Here is a 21,887-nt window from a genome sequence, read left to right on the forward strand (position 1 = left end):
CCTCCTCAATCCTCGATCCTTGGAGCACAAATAAGAGACTTGGGATGGCCTTCTAAATGGTGGACCACAACGACTTACAGTTCAAGCGAGAAGCAAGGAAATATCAGAGACCTGGGATGTACCCACAGATACCCCAAGATCAGAACCAACCGAGCAAAAAACTAATTTATTCTCATGGCAATAACTCAATTAACAAGATGTGGTGGCCATGGGGACTAAGAGGAAATATATGGACTAGGGGATTCGGACTACATGGACTAGGCAATGTGAAGTACATGGATACATAGGGGATGTGCAGTTTATTCACTATCTATTTATTTTTATTACAATTGTTGGGATACAGTTATTGACATTCACTTTAAATACCTGCATGGACTGTGATTATATTTATGTCTGCTGTAGATGATCTTTAACTATTGTTTTTGTTTATCTGATGTGCTTTTAATGTGTCTATATGTTCTGTGCTGTACCCCAAATTGCCTCTCGGAGGACAAGTTTTCTACATCTAAGTCCAAAATCATTAGTCATCCAACCAACTGCCTGAGTGGTCTGATCCCACAACCTCCATGACACTGTGATGCTTTGCAGACACTTTATTACACAAATAACATTGTTACTGAAAATAGTACTTTTGCAGCAAAACCAGTGTGTCACAATAAATATCAGATAGCCCACATGTGACTCTAACATCAGAAAAGCTATTTCTATGGCATGCCATTGAGTAAATCATCCATTTAAATCATTCAAACTTTATGGCAACTTAAGAATATGGACAGAAACAGAACAGAAGATATATTTGATGAAGGTCTGAGAACACTGGATGAAACTATAGCGAATAAATGTAATAAAACCAGAGAATACGGAATGAAAATTCAGAATATTCTGAAAGGATGAACAACACACTTCATCCCACAATCTTTGTGTTTCCTCTTTGTATTTTTATGAGGTGTCTTTATTGATGTGACATTAAGTGTTGCACTGTTTTTCAAGCTACTCGAGCACTGCATTGGTGCCACCAGATTTCACTGAATCACTATTCTCAGACTTTCATATTCTCATTTTTCCATTCATTCATTTCAATTCATGAATTACAATTCATAACATAAGTCTCAAGCATTGTGCTAAGTTGTAAGGACAGAAATGGAATGGGACTTTGAGAGCTGTTGTACCTGTGCACAATGGTCCACAATAAGGATATCCTCTCTCTTGCTTATTTGCAAAGAACAATGTACAAAACATTCACTGAGCAACTTTTCACTTTTAGCCAAAGATTGCTGTGGAGGAGGAACCATCCACTCTGTAACATCACTGTACAATTGGGCATGCAGCAAGTGTGGGTACAGTATGTACTAAAAAATTCCAACAGATATGTCTCCTCTCATCAAGTTAATTTCAGGAGGTCTGATCAATTTAATAGTTTGGAACTATGTATAATACTCCCAGTATTCGGATTGAGAAGCTTGTAAAAAATAAGGCGTGGTAAATTTAGGCTACATCTATTATTTTAATGTGCCATATATGCATTTAATTATTCAAAGATCTATATTATCTCATTTTCAGGTTGTAGCTTGAGTCTACACTGGACAGCCATGTCTTTCAGTTGAAAGTATCAGATCATACTCAGATACTCATAGTCAGGTTGGGATGAGGGTTGAGAAAACATGACTGGGACGATCCTAGTTCACAATACACAAATGATTAGATCACCGATAAAGATTCATTCAAATGCAGAGATGCACTTAGGGACAGCCCTAATGAAGACAAACATTTAAAGGACCATACCAGCTGTTTTGCATGTTCTATCCCACTGGCTAAAAATTGTATACTTGCAATTCACAGCAAACCATTTGAATTTATAGTGAGTTTGATGTATTAATGGGTACAGTGCTTGAGACCTGGCTGTTGAACAATGTTTGATTGACAGTGCACACACAAACATAAAAATACAGACATATATGTATTATATACTTTTCCTGTTGACTTGAATGGAGGAAAAAAAAATCTATATAGTAGCAGCTCTATTAACAGCAGCTGTTTTCATCCCTTTGTACATATTGTAATGGCATGTGCTGAAGAAAGGCAAAATAAAGGCACACAATTACAAGTGAAATGTTACTGATCTGAAACATGGACCAAACATTTATGTTGAAATAATGCTATGTGTTTAACATCATTACATGGAATTGATCTATGCAAGTATGGATGCACTTTTCCAGTAAAATTAAACTGTATATACACTCACCAAGCACTAAATTTGTCCACTCCATTAATAAACATGAGTGCAGCAAAATATTAGGAACACTTTTTAATATAATGCACTCAAAGAATTATCACCTTTCTCACAATGTCGACAAAAAGTGTTTGGTGACTGTATACTGCATATTAGTGCTGTTAAACTACTCATTCTTAAAATCCCAATAAAATCGCAACATTGATTAATTTGATTCTTACTCTGATATTGAAATCTAATGAAAATCAGTTTAAGTCTCCTTCTGGTGTCCCAAAATCCAAGTTAAAACCAGGCTTAACAGAATCAAAATGCTGAAAATCAAAACAAACAGTCAATTGCTAAACAGGTGACAACAGCAATTTCCTGTTTTTTTCTTAGGACCCTATTTTGATGGCGCAAGCACAGCGACCAGCGCAAAGTGGTAGTTCACAGACTATGCGGGGGCCAAGCACACCCACTATTTGGTTCATGTATGTGCAGCAGTGCAAAGTGCAGATGAAGAAGGATATAGATCAGAGGCTGTGGTGATTAATAAATACACTCTCAGCCAGTCACCTCTCTGGTATCATAGCTCTGAAACACCTAAGCCAATCACAGTGAAGTATGACAACATTAGCTCAACAAATGGAGACATGCCTATTTCAGGAAATCCTAGTTTTGTCTGAATGGAGCAGAGGCAGATGGTGGGGGTGTTTAGATAATTACTACAGTAACAATAGAAAGAAGTAATATAAAAAAATTGGTCAATCAGTTTATATGATCACATCAGTCCAGTGCTATTTCAGACATAATTATGCTGTATCTAAGGTTGGAAATGATGTTAATGGCACATAGAATTGATGAGTCCTGATAATCCGGTGTCTCCCTCATCAACAGTGAGAATACAACCAACAATGCAAACGAGTAAAACTGAGCAGTCTTAAATGTGTGTAAAATGAATGGCTATGTGCTCTGGTACAGCACAATCAGAGGTTGCAGATTTTGCAACATATCTGTATGGGGTCTAAACAAGGTCAGCTGAATGTAAACATGAAAAACATATCATAAATCAAAAACATAAATTCTCTAAATCCTGAATATGTACCCAAAACCTTACAAAAAATCCTGTAAGTAAAAACCAGAAATAAACAAGAAATAAGACACTTGCAACCAAAGCAGCAATTATGTAATCATGTATTCTCTAATTATTGTATTAAGTAACTGATTTCCATTCGGACTGTTTCTGTGTTTTTACATGTCTTTTCCTTGTTTGCTCTCAGTCCTCAGTTTTGCTCTCAGTTCAGTTTGCTCTTTTTTCTCGCTGATGATCCTGTTTTGACGTGGGGGTGGGCTTAGTGCCCATAGGCCACCTAACAAGTGATTGACAGCTTGTGTCATTGGTGTGATGGAGCCGCTAATGTCACTGCACGGTTACAAACTGCTCTAACAACAAACGGAAAAAGGCTAATTTATGTTTTCATGAATTTCCATCTGACAAGAAGCTGCCCGCTCAGTAGTACTGCTAATGTTGTAACCTTAAGAACTGTAATGTTTTAGCACTACATAGCTATTGCTAATGCTAGCAAATAGACGTAGCAGCATTGCCCAGTTAAACATGCAGGCTGTAGTTTGTCTTGGCATCTCTGTCACTAAACATGCAGACATGTACAGCCTATTTGTTTCCTGCAGGCTCTAATGTTACAATGAGTACACATTTGTTTACAGAAACAGGACAGATGATAATGCTATCTAACTTCTAACAGTAAAGTACAGGTGAGGATATCTTACATCTGTTGATTGTGCACTGATTTAATGATGCTCCTGCTTCAACCACATTAAATGTTTTTTATGCCATATATGCATCTACCTGTCAGAGAGTATTTAATTAAAATGATTTTTTTTGCATTTTGGGGATTGTTTCATTATTGATTCACATTATCTCCAAGTGTTTAGTTTGCTCTTGTTGACAGAATCAACAAATTGGCAGTGAATTGACTTTGCCCCACAAACAGGCATGGTCTAAGACCCAATTTCTCCCAAAATTCAAAGAACCCTCTTTGCGCTTCCATTTGTTTGCACTTCTCCCACCTCTGCGACGGGCAAACAGATAGGCAAAGCAAGTCACAGTAAGGAAAATACCAACTGTTGCAGCATTGCTTGTGTTAGTCTTAGCGCTGCCACTAAAATAGAGCCCTTAAGGTTTAAAAAACAAAAGGTTTGCTTTGAGTACAAACCAATGACAACATCAACTGACCAACAGTGAAATACCACATTTCAGTCATAGAAATTCCCCCAGTTTTTTCAAAAACTTTTTTTCTTACAAGTTAAAATAAAAATCCAGGAATAGGTTTAGATTTGTTTTACCTGTTTCCAAGACAAAACAATTCATTCCAAGAATTTCATAGAATTTTCCTCAGTTCCTCATTTCATTCATTTCAATTTCATTTAAAGAAAACTCATGAAACAAGGAAAAATGGAAGAAATAAAAAGTAGAATTATCTCTGCCCATTGGCAGAGAAGTTTGATTTTGGGAAAACAAATCTTTGTGTATGTGTCATCCTGTCATCAATGCTGTTTCAAGACCACGGGTAAATTAAATTAAGATTAAATAAATTGTCTTAATCATACCAAATAATTTCTATGTACAGTATATACTTAAATATATAAACAATAAGATTGGCAGCTAACACAACAGTTACACTCATACATCCTGGCAACGTAAGCAGAAGGTTGGTGACCAGCCCCTGAGCGTCTAAGGGGAGGATCGAGGAGGTGGCAGAACAGAGTATTCTTCATTCTCTGAGTCGCTGCTCTCCTCGTCATTCCTCTCCTGGTCGCTGCCTTCAGTACTCAGCTGGTCAAAGCCCTGACGACTGTAACCCTTATGGGACGCAAAGAAGTTCCCAAGGTTCAGACTGCCCACTGCTTTACCTGCCCAGAGGGAAAACACCGAAGGGGAGAATATAACATGTCACTAACATGATGATATCTACAGTTTCTACAAAGATGAATGTGTCCTTCTCAGGAGGACTTTTGGTTTCAATGCTCATACTGACCTTGCAGTACAACATTTACTTTTGAATTTTTATACTGACCCAATGTAAGATCAGGGTCAAGATGAAAATAAATCATATTTTAATATTCAAGAGTTTTTTAGTCTGGGTAAAACTTCTAAAGTGCAATGAAGATAAACAACTCTTCCTATGTCATGAATCTGTCTTGTGAAAATACTGTGACATTACAGAGGACAGTGTACTTGCAGCAGAGCTCTATACAGTATCTGTTCCATGGGTGTAGATGGTAGAGAATGTCAAGGTGTTGTTGAATTGTCCCTACCAATATTTTTACTGATCTCAAACGATCTTGTCATTTTAACTGTACATAATCTTAATGGTAAGATCTCTGCAGAGTTGCCAGGTTTGTGTGTTTTCTGTAAATGTGGGTTATGATGATAAAGAGTGAAAGAGCAGGATACGGGGGTTGGCTGACTTTATGATCTGGCAACCTCAACTTAAAGCTGTGTCCAACAAAAATGTCCCTATCAAAAATAAAGACAAATCTATTCCCGTGATTTGTTCAGACTTGGAATCCAATCCAAAATTAGGTCATCATGTGTCTTAAACAAGTCTGATGTGATGGATGCTCCACAATGTTATTTAATTGAAGAAAAAAATAATCAATAACTTGATGTTCAACAACTCGTTCCAATGGTGGAAGAATTAATAAGATCCTTTATATTAGTAAAAGTAGTAATACCACAGTGCAAAAAATACTTCACCAAAAGTAAAAGTTCTGCATTGAAAATGATACCAACTAAAATTAGAGATGTTATCAGCAAAACTTTAACAAGTAAAGTCAGTGCCAAGTCAGTTATTAGAATGTTATTAATGATTACTTGTAAGCATTGTTTTTGTGGTGTATTAAGTTTGCTGTTGAGTTTAATGTATATTACAAGCAGTAGCTTGCTAAGTGTCTTTAAAAAGTGTACAATATCAGTCAAAAGTTTGGATACACTTTCTCATTCAAGTGAATGGGAAGGTGTGTTTATTGTACACAGAATAATCAAGACAGGATACAGTTAGTAAAATAAGAAAATACATGTAATACTTATTTTATTTTTATGTCATAAATGACTTACCTCTTATTTTTCCCAAAATCCCTCCCACAGCGCTGGATTCAGTTTTCACCTCATGTTGGTCTGCAAACAAATAATATGAAACAATATTTTGCTGAATGCTGACCAAATATTAAGAGTACAAAAGACAACAGCATACAGAGCAGAGCAGGTTGTACAGTTTTTAGTAGGGATGTCCTGATTTTTTGTGTGCTGACCCCGAGCCAAATCCTTTAATAACAGGTATCTGCCAATAGAATTGGAGCTGATATATCTAAAAGACACAGTTGCCGAGTGCAAACTCATGCTGCAACCTGGAAATTAGATCATATAGAACTTAACCATTTTTATTATCTTTTTAAGAAATCTTTATTGATTATTCATCTGTCACATTGACAGGTGTAGCCTAAATCTAGGACGTCTTATTTTTCACAAGCTACTCAATCCAAATACTGGAGATCCGGGTACAAAACTATTAAATTGATCATCTCAAATTATTGATATGATATGATCATATCAAAACTCAGTTGAGCACAGCAAACAAAGGCAATAATCTACATTTGTTTGGATTTATTTTAGCCAGTACCAATCCATTAAAATATGCCTCCGAGCTGATCCTAAGGACATAGTTTTGAGCATTTTATTATTTTCCTATTTTCAGTGTTTTGTTTATTGTAGTACCAGGTGTAAATAATCTGTTTTTACTATTTAGGGGTCCAAGCCGCTGCTGGAGCCCTAGTGTTTTTGTTCTCATTATTCTTTCTCTCTTTCTTCTTCTTCTTATTCTCCACTAAAAGTGTATGTGCAACAAAACCCGTAAGACCAAAAGTCACCAAAATCAGTAGGTGGGATGCAAATTCCACCCACTACTCAGGCACATAAAATGGCACTCATTGACTTCAAGATGGCACTGTAATAATCAAGTTTCCATTTTTGCAATTATCTTGAAAACAGCTTGGCCTGGTGTCAAAATTCTTTCATCATTTTAAAATCTCAGTTGATCTGCATCTTTGCTCCAATGGTCTTCTGATAAATTTAACATTTTTAGAGCAATTTCTCAATTTTTAGAGCAATTTCTCAATTTTCTCAAAATCCTATTTTTAACAACTTGTCAGAGACCGTTGGGGCAATTGTCCCAAAACTTTGTCAGGAAACAGGTTACAGAAATTTCAATACAATCTGTTTCGAAATTACACATTTTTAGACCTGTGTCTTTAAATTAAATTTTAGCATTAATGCTCATATATCAAAATTGGCTTAAGCGATTGTAACCAAACTTGGTACACATGTTTGGATGCTAGGTCTGAGCTTTGCTTCACAGTCTTGGGATATTCTGCCACTAGGGGCGCCACAAATGTGAAAAGTTTATATCTTGTAATCGGCTACATGGATTCGACGAAATTTGGTTTGCACGATCTAGGGTCATGATTCAGTTGATGCATAAAATTTGGTAATGACTGATTAAAGTGGGCATAGCTTATTACAGCAAATCTAAATTTCTAGACATTTCACATTCCTAACTTCAAAATCTTAAAATAAATCACTCATATGTGCTACAGAGCTGATTGTTTTTCAGCACATCCACTGAATTGTGACAAAAGTTAACCTCACTGCAACGTAAGGACAATTCAGAAGTCCATCACTCTCTTGTTGTAATTTGTATTGTATGCACAACATTTTTTACTTCACCTAATTTCTAAACAAATTTCACCAAAATATTTGACAATACACTCAAGAAAAGCAGGTTGATGTGTGACTTTTTTTCCAGAATTGTATTTCCAACAGTTAAATTGTTGTGAATTTTTTAAGTTTTGTGATATTGCTCTCTCTGTCTTCTACTTGTGAGTTTAGTTTGGCTTCCTGCTCAGGAGCTAGAGGGTGGGGTTGGAGAGGGCATTAAGGAACTATCTGCACCTGGGTAGGATAGGCCTCAGCCTATTTGGGTGGCTTCCTTGTTAACCTCTTTCTCCTCTCCTCCTCCTCTCTTCCTCCCAGGCCTCCACCAGCTAGATGGGTTGGGGTTTCGTGTTTTGTTTGCACACATCACACAGGTTTCATTCATCCAAGTCATTCACTCTCATTGACTTCAATGCAGTAATTTACTACTTGTATGGAGAAATAAGTTAATGTTTAGTGTCTGTTGCTGTCAGGTACAGCTGTGTTGTCTTGGGGTCTTAGCACATATCCCATAACTGTAAGGTCACATGTTCAAATCCAGCCTGGCACCAAGGGGTATGCATCCTCCGGTTTCTGCCCATCTGTTGTGTACTCTTGTTGTTTAAAAGTTGTACAATATATGCATGTCAAATTATGTGCTTATGATATTCAGTATCTTGCTCTAATTTGTACTGTAAGCACAACATTTTCTATTTAATCCAATTTTTGAACAAATTTCACCAAAATATTTGACAATACACCTGAAACCAGCAGAATGATGTGTGATTTTTTTTCAGAATTTTATCTCCAACATTTTGACAGGTTTTAATGTTTTGGGTTTAAACAGACAAGAAGGTGTATGGAAAGTATTCCCTCTAGTGGCGCAATCAGTAAGTCACCTTCTCTGGTACACAAAGGTCCAGGGTTCAAATCCCCAAGTCCTACTTGCCAACAGTGTAGCATTTCATGCATGTGTTATGTTTTCAAGTACTTACTGAGGTCATATTAAGTCGAAGGTTGCCTATTGTGACCGTTTGAACATTCTGTTTTATTATTTTTATCTGATAAAAGTGTTTTTGCAGCAAAAGCTGTAAGACCTATAAACACCAAAAATTGGCAGATGGGTGCAAATTCCACCCACTACTCAGGCACATATAAAGACACTCACCTACCTCAAGGTGACGCTGTAATAAACAAGTTTAGGTTTTCGCAGTTATCTCAAAAACAGCTTGGCCTATAGTCAAATATTTTTCCTCATTTTAATCTCTCAAGTCATCTGCATCTGGTCTTCTGCTCTAAAAACATCAAATTTTGGAATTTTTCACAATCTGATTGGACTCCGATCATTGCCACTTGTGACTATATTTTGATATGAGGATCTAAGGATAAAGGATGTCATATGTTGTAGAGATTGTAAAGCCCCTTGAGGCAAATTTGTGATTTGTGATATTGGGCTATATAAATAAAATTGACTTGACTATTTTCGCCCTGATGAAGAACTTGTCAGATCAAAACCAATCTGCCTGACTAAATAGGCTCTTAATATAAGAACCTCTCCTTGCTCTGGCTTAGAGAGCCTTCAGAACCTTTTCTTTTCTGTAAACTTTTTTTTCATCTTCAAGAGCCCGTTAAGGTTTCCTGGACTTACTGCTTGTGAAACTGTGTGAGCAATTGGCTTCTTCATTTTTCATTCGTCTTCAACCAAAGCTAATGTTGAGGCATCAGTCTGAGTTAGACAAGTCAAGCAGATATCTTCCAAAGTTACTGTCTTTTTAGTGCGCAATTCCCACTTTGTGTTACTACTACCTCTGCCATGGCTTAGTGGGTAAACGATGTCCATTGTGGCACAGAGAGGAAATTTAATTATAAAAATACAAACTTTGGAAGACACTCATTTAATTTGTCTAATGCAGACTACAGCATCCTAACATCCTAACTACAGCATCTTCAGCTGATCTTTAGAATGTACTTTTGCGCAAAACAAAGGCTGTGGATTTTGCCCTGCATCTCTTACATTGAAATCACTTTAGGAGGGGATCTTTTTTGCTACCAGTATGAGCAGGAGGAAAAATGACAGCCCTTTAAATGTACTGGACATATGGGCTTGTGAGTAATGTATTAAGATGGGCCTGAAACAATATGAACCTATCCTTTAAGTCTTGTCAAATGGAGGTCTGAGGCCTAATTTAAGTTTATTTTGATGTTCTTCAATATCATTACTTTTAACAACCTCTTCTGAACACTGCCTCATGGCCTTAGTGTCATACATACTGTTTTTCCTCCAGCAGATAAAGACTCCTATGGAGATGACCAGCAACAGAGGGATGAGCAGAAGGGTAGTGATGATGGCTGGGAGTACACCTTGTTCTTTGTTTGGCTTTGGTCCACTCTTCTTCTCCTCTTCTGCCTCTCCCTGTGGTTGAGACTGTTGAGAGACAGTTTGCTTCTGTTGGATGGCTGCTGTCTTCGACATGTTAGGCTCCGGCCTCACCTTAGTTTTGACAAAGGTCTCCATTTCTATACAGATAAAAATTTTATGATTAACAGGTTTTTTATTACTGCAAAGGCACATAGAATCAACTGACACACATAGTGAGAAAAAGGACAGAGGTATATGGCGAGTTGATGAGTGTCATCTTGGGTCGCTGCATCAAATCTTTGGGATATGCCATTGTCTTATGGGCTTGCATAGAAAACAAGTGTTGCAACTGGCTGGACTCTCAGTAACATCAAGTACTTTAACTATTATAATTGTTCTAGAACATGCACTTCAACAAGCAGCAAAGTCTAGGAGCTCTCAGTTTTTGCTGAATTTTGCTTTATTTTTGTTGTTTTTTGTTGCTTGCTGATGGATGTTTCTGTGGGGAAAAGAGTTTACTCCAGGGGATACCATCCTATTATAGCTGAGATAAAGAGGTGTTTTCGTGGTTGCCATGCTGGTGCAAAGGTGAAGGCCAGGAAATGGAGATATAGCCCTTTCTGCCATCGGTCATCATGGGAAATGTCAACTCTCTGCCCAACAAAAGTGATGAGCTGGAGATATTGGTGAAGACTCAGAGAGTATACCGTGAGTGCAGCCTCATGTGTTTTACTGAAACCTGGTTGAATCAAAACATCTCTGATTCCTGTGTGGAACTACCTGGTTTCACTCTCATACGGATGGACAGAGACACTAAAGCTAGTGGAAAAAAGAAAGGATGAGGACTGGCTTTATTTGTGAATCAGAGATGGTGTAATCCTTTGCATTTTACTGTCAAGGAGAAGATGTGCTGTCCAGATATTGAAATATTGGCAGTTGGTATGAGACCATACTATGTACCAAGAGAATTCAGTCATATCATAACAATACTTCCCAAGGCAACTGCTGAAGTTCCATGTGAAGTTCTCAATGAAACTGTTGCCAGGATACAGACTAAACATCCTGAGGCACTTGTATTAATATCTGGAGATTTCAACCATGTATCTTCCCACCTGACTGGATTTACACAGTTTGTTAATTGTCCTACCAGAGAAAGTAAAACACTTGATCTGCTATATACCAATGTCAAAGAAGCTTACAGAGCTACTGCCTTACCACCACTGGGCCGGTCAGATCACAACCTGTTTTTTCTGCAGACCTGCTACAAGCCCTGTGTGCTGAGTCAGCCTACAACTACCCTCACAGTCAAGAAATGGACACCTGAGGCTAGTGAGGCTCTAAGGGACTGCTTTGAATGCACAGATTGGAATGTGCTGCTGGAAACAGATGGGAACAATATGGACATTGACAGTCAGGTTGATTGTTTTACTGAGTATATCAACTTCTGTAGAGATACAGTCATACCTACAAAGACTGTACGATGTTTCCCCAATAACAAACCCTGGATCACAAGTGACATAAAAGCAATCCTCAACCAGAAAAAGGAAGCAAAGAACAGATCAAACAGGTGCAACATGAGTTGAAGAGGAGATTGAAGATGGCAAAGGTGGAATACAAAAAGAAAATTGAAAGAAATTTACACCACAGCAACATCCGGGAGTTGTGGAGAGATCTGTGGTGGAGAGAGGCAAACTGAACAAACTGAAAGCTATAATGGAAAATAGCAGACACCCTCTCCACAGCCTCCTGGAGCGACAGAGGAGTAGCTGTAGCAACCCGCTCCTCTCATTGTGCTGCCGAACGGAGCGTTTCAGGAGATCCTTTGTCCCCACAGCAATAAGACTGTTCAATTCATCCTGAATTGACTGAATAGTTTTTTGTTTTTTATATTTGATTTTGATGAGCTCTTGACAATTTGAATTTCCCTTTGGGGATCAATAAAGTTATATCTATCTATCTATCTATCTATCTATCTATTATTCTTATTTTAACTATTATCTATTTACATGATGAATACAGTATACAGTCTGAATCTCTGTAAAGCTCAACAAAACCTACCTTCAAGTTCTTGAACCTCGATTCCAGCCTTCTTGACAGAGCGATGTGCCTCTGGAAAATTGAGATGAAAAAAGTTTAATAATGGTGCAATATTCATTTACAGGTAGATAGTTCATCTGCTATGCCACAACTAAAACCTCCATTAATAAAAAATGTATCTATATTCACCAATATCACCAATACCTAGAGGAAAATAGTGATTTGGAATGTAACAAGTTAAGTTAGTTTGATTCATAATGGTCTTAATGAAGCTGAGCTTACTCTCAGTGGTAAACTTGAAGACTGATTTGCTGCCTGCATCCCCAACGAAGACACTGCCGTCCCTGGTTTCAACTATGTCATGAGGCATTTCAAACTCCTGCAAATGAAGGAAAAAAAAAAGATTCACCACCATCCCAAAACTTATTTCCAAACTAATCACAATGGTCTGGGTATAGAACATGTCTATTTGGTCCAAATGGTAGACAAAAAAGTTTAGACTGGAGGGCTCAGCTTGGCTTACTGTAGTTAAAATTTGTGTGTGCATTAGGAAACTTCTCATTCATACAGTATAGAAATGCTTGGATTTGTAATATTTTTAATTCATTATTATTATTATTTGGCCATAAATGTATCTGAAACTGCAACATGTATAGCGAGCAAACGTGGTAGGCCAGTCCAATGACTCACCCACTACTTAGACAATAAAATGAGAGTTACAATGTATGTAAGGTTGTCTGAATTCTGGGTGACATGCATGTGCAGGAGGTGGAGACCATATACCAAAAAGTCACATGTGACCTAGGTGATGCAAGCCACCTGATACAGGAGCCTGACACCCACAGAGTTGCTGCACACTTTTAATGTAACTATCATATGTAATGCAGTTAACTGTGTTATGCTTTACATTGGATAAACACATTTAACAATGATTTTCTGCAAAATGCAAAAACATTACCTCAGGTTGACAATTGCTACACAGTGTTTTCTGCTACCATCTTATGCACAGAGATTCTCACTGATTTACTCAAATTGCACAATAAATAAATATCACACATACATAAAACTAAACATCACACCTCCTCTTTTTTTCACATAATCCTCGCTCAGCATAGCACTATACTCTATTTCTACATAAACAGTCACATAATTGTTGTTGTTGTTGTTCTGTTTCTCTACCCCCCCAAACATAACATGGTGCATTACATTAACACAACTTGTATTATTTTTATCATTAATTGCACACTGCATATACTGTTTACACTATGAACATTTGCACATTCCTGGTCAATATTTGGTACATTTTCTTTATAAAATTTAAATCTGTAGCAGCTCTAATCACTTAAAATACATTTTTTTCATATTATTTGAGATTACTTAATTTTGTGTATATTTTGACTGTTATGCACCACAACACCTTCCTTGTATGTGCAAACCTACTTGGCAATTGCAGCAATTGCAGCTCATACCTTGTTACTGAAAGGTTTTTTTTCTCCATCAAATAATTTCTACTTCATTCCTGTGGGTTATATTTTAAAGATTATAAGCCATCCAGTCCTTTTTACCAGTTTAAAAACCTGGCCAGTATGACCAGTAAAATCTCATTTTCTCCTTGCTAATAAGTGATTGCAGTTCATACCTTGTAACCTAAACTTCCTCTTTCTCAAATTATCTCCATTTCAATTGAGCAAAACCCTTTCCTTGATTAAAAAAAACAACCCAGTCTTACATTGTGTTTGCCGCCAATCACTTTGAATTAACCATTTAGTTTGGATTATAGTTTTATGCTGTGTAATATTTTTCTATGGCTTTATCTTTTATACTGCATTTTTGCTTCATTTTTAATCATATTTATTTCTTGATGTAAAACTGTTTGAACAGCACCAACCTCTATCACACTGCTCACTGGCCTACAGTTTAACTGACTATTTAACTGATTCTGTGCCATAACTTCACATTATAGAGCTTGTTAGAAAAATTTCACCCATCTTTATGAGCAGTATTTGTCATGGATCCCACTCTGTTTGAGCAAATACTTTCATATAAAAAGGATGGCACCTTTCCACCTGTTTTTTCATCCAACCCAAAATCTAATTTCCACCAAAAGACGATAAAAGCAGCTGTAGGCATAAATAAACTGGGCGATACAGCTTTACAGGCTGCACGCACACACAGACGGAAATTAGTTCCTGGTGGGTGACTGCTTTTTGGCATGACCCTGACAAAATGCAAAAATACATACTAAGCAGATGTCGCTGAGAAGATTCCACTCAATAAACAATAATATTGAATTATTTCCCTGCCCTAATGCACAGACAGACAGGTCTCTCAAAACTGCCCCCATCAAAGACTGAACACACCAATTTAAAGTAAAAAGTGAGTCCAAATGAGACTGCGTAAAGACCAAGGCCAAAAGAAATAGTCCTATTCATATACTAAGCTTCAACTGGTTAACAAGCACCTAATACTCTGATTCCTTATGACTCAAGAGAATACACTAGTTTTTAAACATGCAGGATCTGCGGTGAAGTACTGTAGTGGGCAGTAAATTGACATTGGATAATGTCTGATAATCTTTCTCCAAATCCATCAGCTTACACAAATTACCACAACTCCTAAACATAAAACTTGTGTCACTTTGCCTGACTGGTTACATTTTGTACAGAGAGAAGACACTGAGAATTTACACACAACAAAGATCCGCTGCCGAACCGCCTATCCTGTGGGTTGATATTTTATCATGCTACCAAGCAACATCTCAAAATTTAAGATACTCCATTATTACAAATAAGACTCATTTTATGACCTGGGCAGCAACAAGCTGTTGTCGGGCAGCAATGAGCTGTGGCCAGGGAGCAACAGGCTGTATCCGGGCAGCAACGAGCTGTGGCTGGGGAGCAACACGCTGTGTGTTTGTTGTGAAATGTGTGCTTATTATGACTTTTGGACTTCCAACTGGAAAAGAGGTGAGCTATGATCTGCTATCGCTCTGCTGGCTGGAGAGCTAATAACTGCAGGGTATTTCTGGTTGGATACCACCGTTTTTGCTGTGTTGTTGTGTGTGTTCTGCCCAATGCTTTTGAATTTATTGGACTTGCTTGGCTTGCTGTTAAATTGTGTTGCCACATAATGAGAACAGGGGCCTGTTTCAGAAAGCAGGTTCAGCAAACTCTAAGTCAAACCCTGAACTCTGAGTTGATGGGAAACTCAGAGTTTTCGATTTCATAACAGCTGATTAGAGTCAGTTCAATCAACTCTGAGTATGTTCACTCTTAGTTAAGCGTGTGCGTGATGAATAAAAAAAGCCATCATCAATGGAGCCCCGATACTACCATGGCAACAGGTAAATAAAAGGCAGAGCCTCCATTTTAATCCAGTGGACGTAGTGATATTAATGCATGTGTGTGCGGATGCTGCACATTTATATTTAAAAAAAAATAAATAAATGGGAAAAGTGTCAATAAGTTAACACAATAAAGTTTTATTCAGTGTTGTCCATTAATTCATCATTTAGCAGACTTACATTTCCTTAATGATGATAAAGTGGAATCTGATTGTGTATCAGGCTGCATACATTTTAAATATATTTGTTCAGCTTTAATCTGACAGACAAATAACAGGCGGCAACAACTGAAGATGAAAAATATAGTTAAAGATTTAAAACATATATAGATCAAAGACAGAGACATCCAGTCTGATCCAGTAATAATGTGTTTGGTGATTTGTACTTGAAAAGGCGCCAAGGTTAAAATACAGAATATGTAAAATTTTTAGACATCTATTTGTATCTCAGCTCAACAGTATTCAGTGACTTTATTTCAGCTACTTCAACAAATGTAGTCAATTTAAACATTGTCACTGAAATGCTGTTAAAACACGTTAAGATTATGCTCCCTATTTAAAAATCTCACTTTCAAACTACATTCTGCAGCTGCACCACAATCCTGCTCACTCAGCATATTAACATATAATATTATAGGAATGATGTCCCATCAGTGCAACCAATCACATCATGAGTGATAGAGATAATTATTCATTGATCCCACGTCTAAAGCTTCATAACAATTGTTTAAATTTAAACTGAGCTTACACATTATGTGCAATAAACATTTCAGCACAGGAGCTGCTCTGACAAACTGACAGAGTCTCAGAGTTATAACAGAAGGACATGAAGAGGTTTTCTGAGCTGAGGATGAATTCAGGCTGTGTGATATCTGAATGTGAGGAAAAAAAACACTGTTCAAAGAAATGACTGATGCGCATGAAAGAGGTAACTTTAGAAAGTCCTTGAGTAACTAAACTAATATCCGACCAGGATTTAGATTCTGACAGATAGTAAACCTCTGCTAATGAATGCGCTTTGATACGGACTGAATGAATGAGGAGACAGAAAGAAAATCAGGGTTTGTTGACGAAAACCTGCCAGAGAGCAGGTTAGCTTCACAGAGTCAGTTACTGCGGTAACTGACCCCAAGTTTAAGTTAACTTTCTTTGTGAAACTGAAAACCTAGAGTTTCCCTCATCTCAGAGTGAACAAACTCAGAGTTTTCACTAAACTCACTTTCTGAAACAGGCCCCAGTACAGTGTGGTTATGCTGGTCATTTGTTGATGTTAGTGGGAGAGAGGCACAAAAACGTCACGTCAAAAATCTGGCCCAGGTCCTTCACATAGAAATCTGTCCACAGGGTGTTACAGACAACTGAGAAAGTCGAGTAAGGTCTCATTTTTTATGTAACAATACTACTCATTCACTCATTAGCAATTAAAAACATTAATTCATGTAATATAATATAATATAATATAATATAATATAATATAATATAATATAATATAATATAATATAATATAATATAATATAATATAATATAATATAATATAATATAATATAATATAATATAATAGGGTCATATATGAAAATCATGGCACAGAGGGAGAAACCTTGAAAGCAGATATTTGAGGAACACTTCTGAAGAAGGCACTAGAGGGAGCGACCTCCATAAGGGCAGCACCCAAACCGAGTTGTGGAATAACCTGCCTCAGCATCCTCTGTGGGACATGTTCCTGAACTGTTAGAATCTGTCACTGAGGGTAGGGAAGACACCCTCTCTCGTTCCCCCCTGTTCCTCCCATTTCCCTACTTCCCTTTGCAGAATGTTTCCCTGAAACCATAATTTACAATGCATCCTCATCACGCTTGGTATCAGTGGAGGATAGAGTAACTCACTCACCACCTTCATGAAACGCAGAAGCCCCCATGGGGCATTGGGTGGTGCCAAGGGTGCCGCAAGATGAATTATATAATTGTTTAATTAATGTACGTGTACAGTTCACCACATTTAAAATAAAGTCGCAACATTTACATTAACTGTGTTTTATGTTATGTTTTTAAAACAGAATAATGGACTTTTTATTTTTAAATACATTTTTTAATAATGTCAAGTATTTCTTTTTCATCAACACCCCTAATAAAGATGGAGTAGTGGTGTTTATAAAGATGGAGTAGGCTCCTGTCTCCTGCAAGCCTGCAAAGGATAAACGGGTATGGATAATGGAAGGGGTGGAATAGTTGCGGTATTCTGGCAGGCAAATGGTCTAAGAAGCACACAATGTAGTGGCTTGATAAGTTGCTGGCATTGATCACATACAGCATACACCTGTGTTTCAGTATAGTCTAGATAGGAATGAGTGAATGATAGGAGTGTGTGTGTTTACCTTTTTTTCTGGGATGAAGGTATCCAAAACATCCTTGGTTGAATAATTTATTGCAAACCCTCTGAGTGGAGCTGAATGGCCATACAGAGATTTCCCATTTACTGCAAAGATTAAGCCTTCATGCACAAAGACGAGTACACACACACACACACACACACACACACACACACACACACACACACACACACACACACACACACACAAACACAAACACAAATAATTGTTAAGCACTTACAACTACACAGTATGAAGGGAATACTTGAATTAAAAACATGTATTAAAGGCATATTCTAGCATTTCAGTTGGGGCTAAGTGGCTAAGATGACTTTCAGCCTCTAATATGGATCAAGCTCCAAAAACACTGGATCTTACATTTTCCATAATGAAATTCAGCAGCATCATTTGTTAATTCCTCTCTTTCTGTGTTACACCTCCAGTTTGCAACACAGGCTTAAAAAGTGTGCCTAAGTAGACAAATATAATTAAAAAAATACACACAGCACAACAGTTTGGTTGGGGGGCAAATCATCGTACTAAGTTGCCAAGAGGTTTAAGGTCTATATTGCAGTGTGGAAGGAGATATTTTTGAAATGGTTTGTCCTGGTTGGCAATAATTTATGGCGCCTCTTGGAGGGTAATGATCTTGTACTGTTATGGCGCCTCCTGGAGGGTAATGATCTTGTACTGTGAATGAGAGTATAGAAGAATAGAAAATGGAGAGAAATAAAGAGAGAGGGGAGGGGATGAGATGTGAAGGTCCCTGGCCAGCTTAGTCAGTAAACTCACCCCCGGCAGGACTGTAAGTGATGGCAAACACCTCCCCTCCAAACTCCTCTTTCTTTATTTCCTTGACAAACTCTCCAGTTTCAGCTATGAAGCACTGGATTCGTCCATTCTCCCTGTCAGCCACACACACTTCCTGTCTATCAGGAAGGAAGACCAGGCTGTGGGGAATCCGGAATGGTATGCGCCTCCTCCTGTCTGATGAGCCTTCAGTCAGAAAAATAAGACAAGATGGTTGAATATGTGCAGTAGGGATTTGCAGAGGGACCAGTATTTGCATTTATGTCTCTATTTGTTGAGGCAGCAAAATTATTCGTATTAGTATCTGTATTCGAATAAAAGTGGAAAGAGGCTTAAAAATCCTGTTCTTGTTTTTATTGTGCTTTTAATTTTAGAAAAATAAAGTGTTACAAGTGTTCATGAAAAAACTACCTTACAAAGGAGATCCCCACACCAGGTCTTGAAATGGAGTCTCCCAGATCATAGATGACTGTGCTGACTACTGAGCTAAATTTAGTTATTGCCTCATTGCAGACAGACCTCTACCTATTTATGTAACGTGTAAGGAAGAACTTCAAAGGAAATTATTGCTTTGCACTTTTCATTTATTTCCTATTTTTTACAACCTAACTTTGTAGAAAAGAGAAGGGGAACAACAGGTTATGGAGAGTCCCTTGGGAGCACTTGGCATGTGTCAGTAGCTCTGCTTTATTTCTGGGGAACACCCCCAACTCCGAGAGTGATGTCCAAATTAGGAAATGTGTGTCATGTAGGAGGTGGATGCTACTCCCCTTGTTGAGACCTGTTGATAGATGTAACAGTGGAGCAGAGGGCAGAGACTGAGATAGCGATGTAACTGACCTGCACACTGGTATCTGACTATGTTTTTTTTTTCTTCACGAAAACAAAAAATAATTTTTTAAAATATTTGTATAAAACAAATATTCATAAAAAACCCACTATTTGTGCTTTGCCAAATAATGTATTTGGATTCGGCCACACCCCTAATGTGCAGATTGTGTCTGCATTGGTGTCAGTGATGTATAAACCCACTGAATTATTGCATTCTATGAAGAAAGCAGCAATGTAAGCAAATATAGCTTACAATTTACTGGAATATGTAACAAAATTATTAAAGACATGACACAACCAAAACTGGAAATTTGGAAATGATAATCTGCTCTCAGTATTAACGTTGGAAATCAAAAATTGGTCCAACCTTGAACTGCAGTAGAAAAAGGCTGTTTCTTGCAGCGAGTCTGATGTTGATTTATGGTCACTCAGAATAGATTCTTACTACATGAAATTTCATTCTATCATTGTCACCATATTTGGAGCGATGAATATTAATGTTTGGGGTGTCCAATTTGTATTTTGGAATATCTGGTGGAACTCTCTCATCCTCATTTCACCTGTTGCTGCTTTTAAAGGGGATGAGAGGAGCTCATCTGATCATTACTGTGTGTGGTCATTTCTGAAGCTCACCTGCTGTTTCCATATTCTTCCCACTAATAATGTATTTGGCCTCTCTTCCATGTTACGCCTGGTTGTGCCCAGTTTGCACCAACAAAAATTGGAAAATTTCAAAAAATGTGTTGGTCACATCCACATGTGCCAGGAATTGAGACCTGCGTCTGCACCTGTGCCCTATTTCAGGAAAATGGGCCCCTAGAGTTGATTGGTTTACATTTTAAAAAGATAAACTTAAGTTGTTACAAACAAGTCTACAATAAAAAAAGTATCCTGGGATGGTGAAGGCTCTAAACACTTGTCTAAAATATTATTATAAATTATTGTCCACATCACATTTTTCCATTTGTAATAATAGTATTATTGTATTATAATATGTAATAAATTTATGAGGGCATTAATTAACTCACTAAAAACCTGATCATTATTTGTCATCATAAACTGCCCTAGAATTCCACATTAGAGAATCTCCACAGATAATGACTAAAAGTCACTATTGATTTTCATGGAAGTCCATTTTCACGGAAGTCCAGGTCATACAATCAATGAGGTTAACTGCTTACTAGTTACCAGCTTTATTATTTAGAGTAAATTATCAGCAAGTCATTCAATAATAATTACCCAGTAATTTGTCCACTACTGAAATGAAACTGCAACCAACTTTTGAGAAAAAAGTTGGAAATGTCCTTCTTGTCATTTCACATATTCTTATGAAATTGCAATAAGATGGAGTTTACCTTGAGTGAGTAGTTGCCAAGACAGGCCTACACAAGCTTATATTTTTAAGAGTCCTGGTAAAGAGTCCACAGTACTTCTCATATGTTCTGAGACTGTGGTGATTGTGAAGCGCCACTACAGACAAAGCACAAATCTTTGGAGCAAACATACCCACTCAAATCTAAACTGAAGGCACAGACAACAGGAACGATCTAAAAGCCCAATATGATCAATCCACTTTATTTTATGATGCACATTACTTTATTTTTAAATGCAGCCCTCATTTTGGCTACTTGAAATTAGAAAAAAACATTTATTTATTATTAAAGTACTTATTATTTATAACATCTGTGTATAACAGTTAGTTTCTTTCATGTTGTTGGTGTATTCACACCTAACATCAACTGTACCTATTAATTTTCCGATGTGTTGAAGTAGAGGCCGGGGCCAAGCAATCGGCCCATTCCAAACAGGCACATTTTGAACAGGCAACGCTCAATACACAATCAGCTCTTACACTGCATCTGGGTCAGCCCTCTAAATACACACTATTAGTGAAGGAGAGCTCAGGTGAAGTTCAGCAGTAGGATTTCTATGAGATTAATGTAATTTTGATTACAAAACATATACTTTGGCTGCAGTTCAACTCCAGATAAACTGTGAGGCTATTACTTGAAAAAATATTATATTCTAAACTTTAATAAATATAATGTGCTTGGTTTATAATATATATATATCTATATATCTATATATATCTATATATATATATATCTCCACTGTGTGTGTGTGTGTGCATGTATGTGCGTGTGTGTGTGAGTGATGTGTGTGT

General features: G+C 37.3%; 1 protein-coding gene across 6 annotated transcripts in view; it reads right to left on the reverse strand.

The window, feature by feature from the left end:
* Positions 1 to 578: 578 nt before the first annotated feature.
* The window catches only part of pam (peptidylglycine alpha-amidating monooxygenase), a 133,026-nt gene continuing 111,717 nt past the window's right edge, over positions 579 to 21,887 (reverse strand). For all 6 annotated transcript variants that reach the window (XM_042394361.1, XM_042394360.1, XM_042394363.1 and 3 more), the window contains 7 exons: positions 18,875 to 19,078; positions 18,089 to 18,204; positions 12,658 to 12,754; positions 12,397 to 12,447; positions 10,251 to 10,496; positions 6,348 to 6,407; positions 579 to 5,140 (listed from right to left, as the gene is read on the reverse strand). In XM_042394361.1, the coding sequence (XP_042250295.1) occupies positions 4,962 to 5,140; positions 6,348 to 6,407; positions 10,251 to 10,496; positions 12,397 to 12,447; positions 12,658 to 12,754; positions 18,089 to 18,204; positions 18,875 to 19,078 (953 nt within the window). In that variant the 3' untranslated portion in view covers positions 579 to 4,961. The remainder of the gene's footprint in view (positions 5,141 to 6,347; positions 6,408 to 10,250; positions 10,497 to 12,396; positions 12,448 to 12,657; positions 12,755 to 18,088; positions 18,205 to 18,874; positions 19,079 to 21,887) is intronic.

Source organism: Thunnus maccoyii, chromosome 19 (assembly GCF_910596095.1).
Source record: "Thunnus maccoyii chromosome 19, fThuMac1.1, whole genome shotgun sequence".
NCBI lineage: Eukaryota > Metazoa > Chordata > Actinopteri > Scombriformes > Scombridae > Thunnus > Thunnus maccoyii.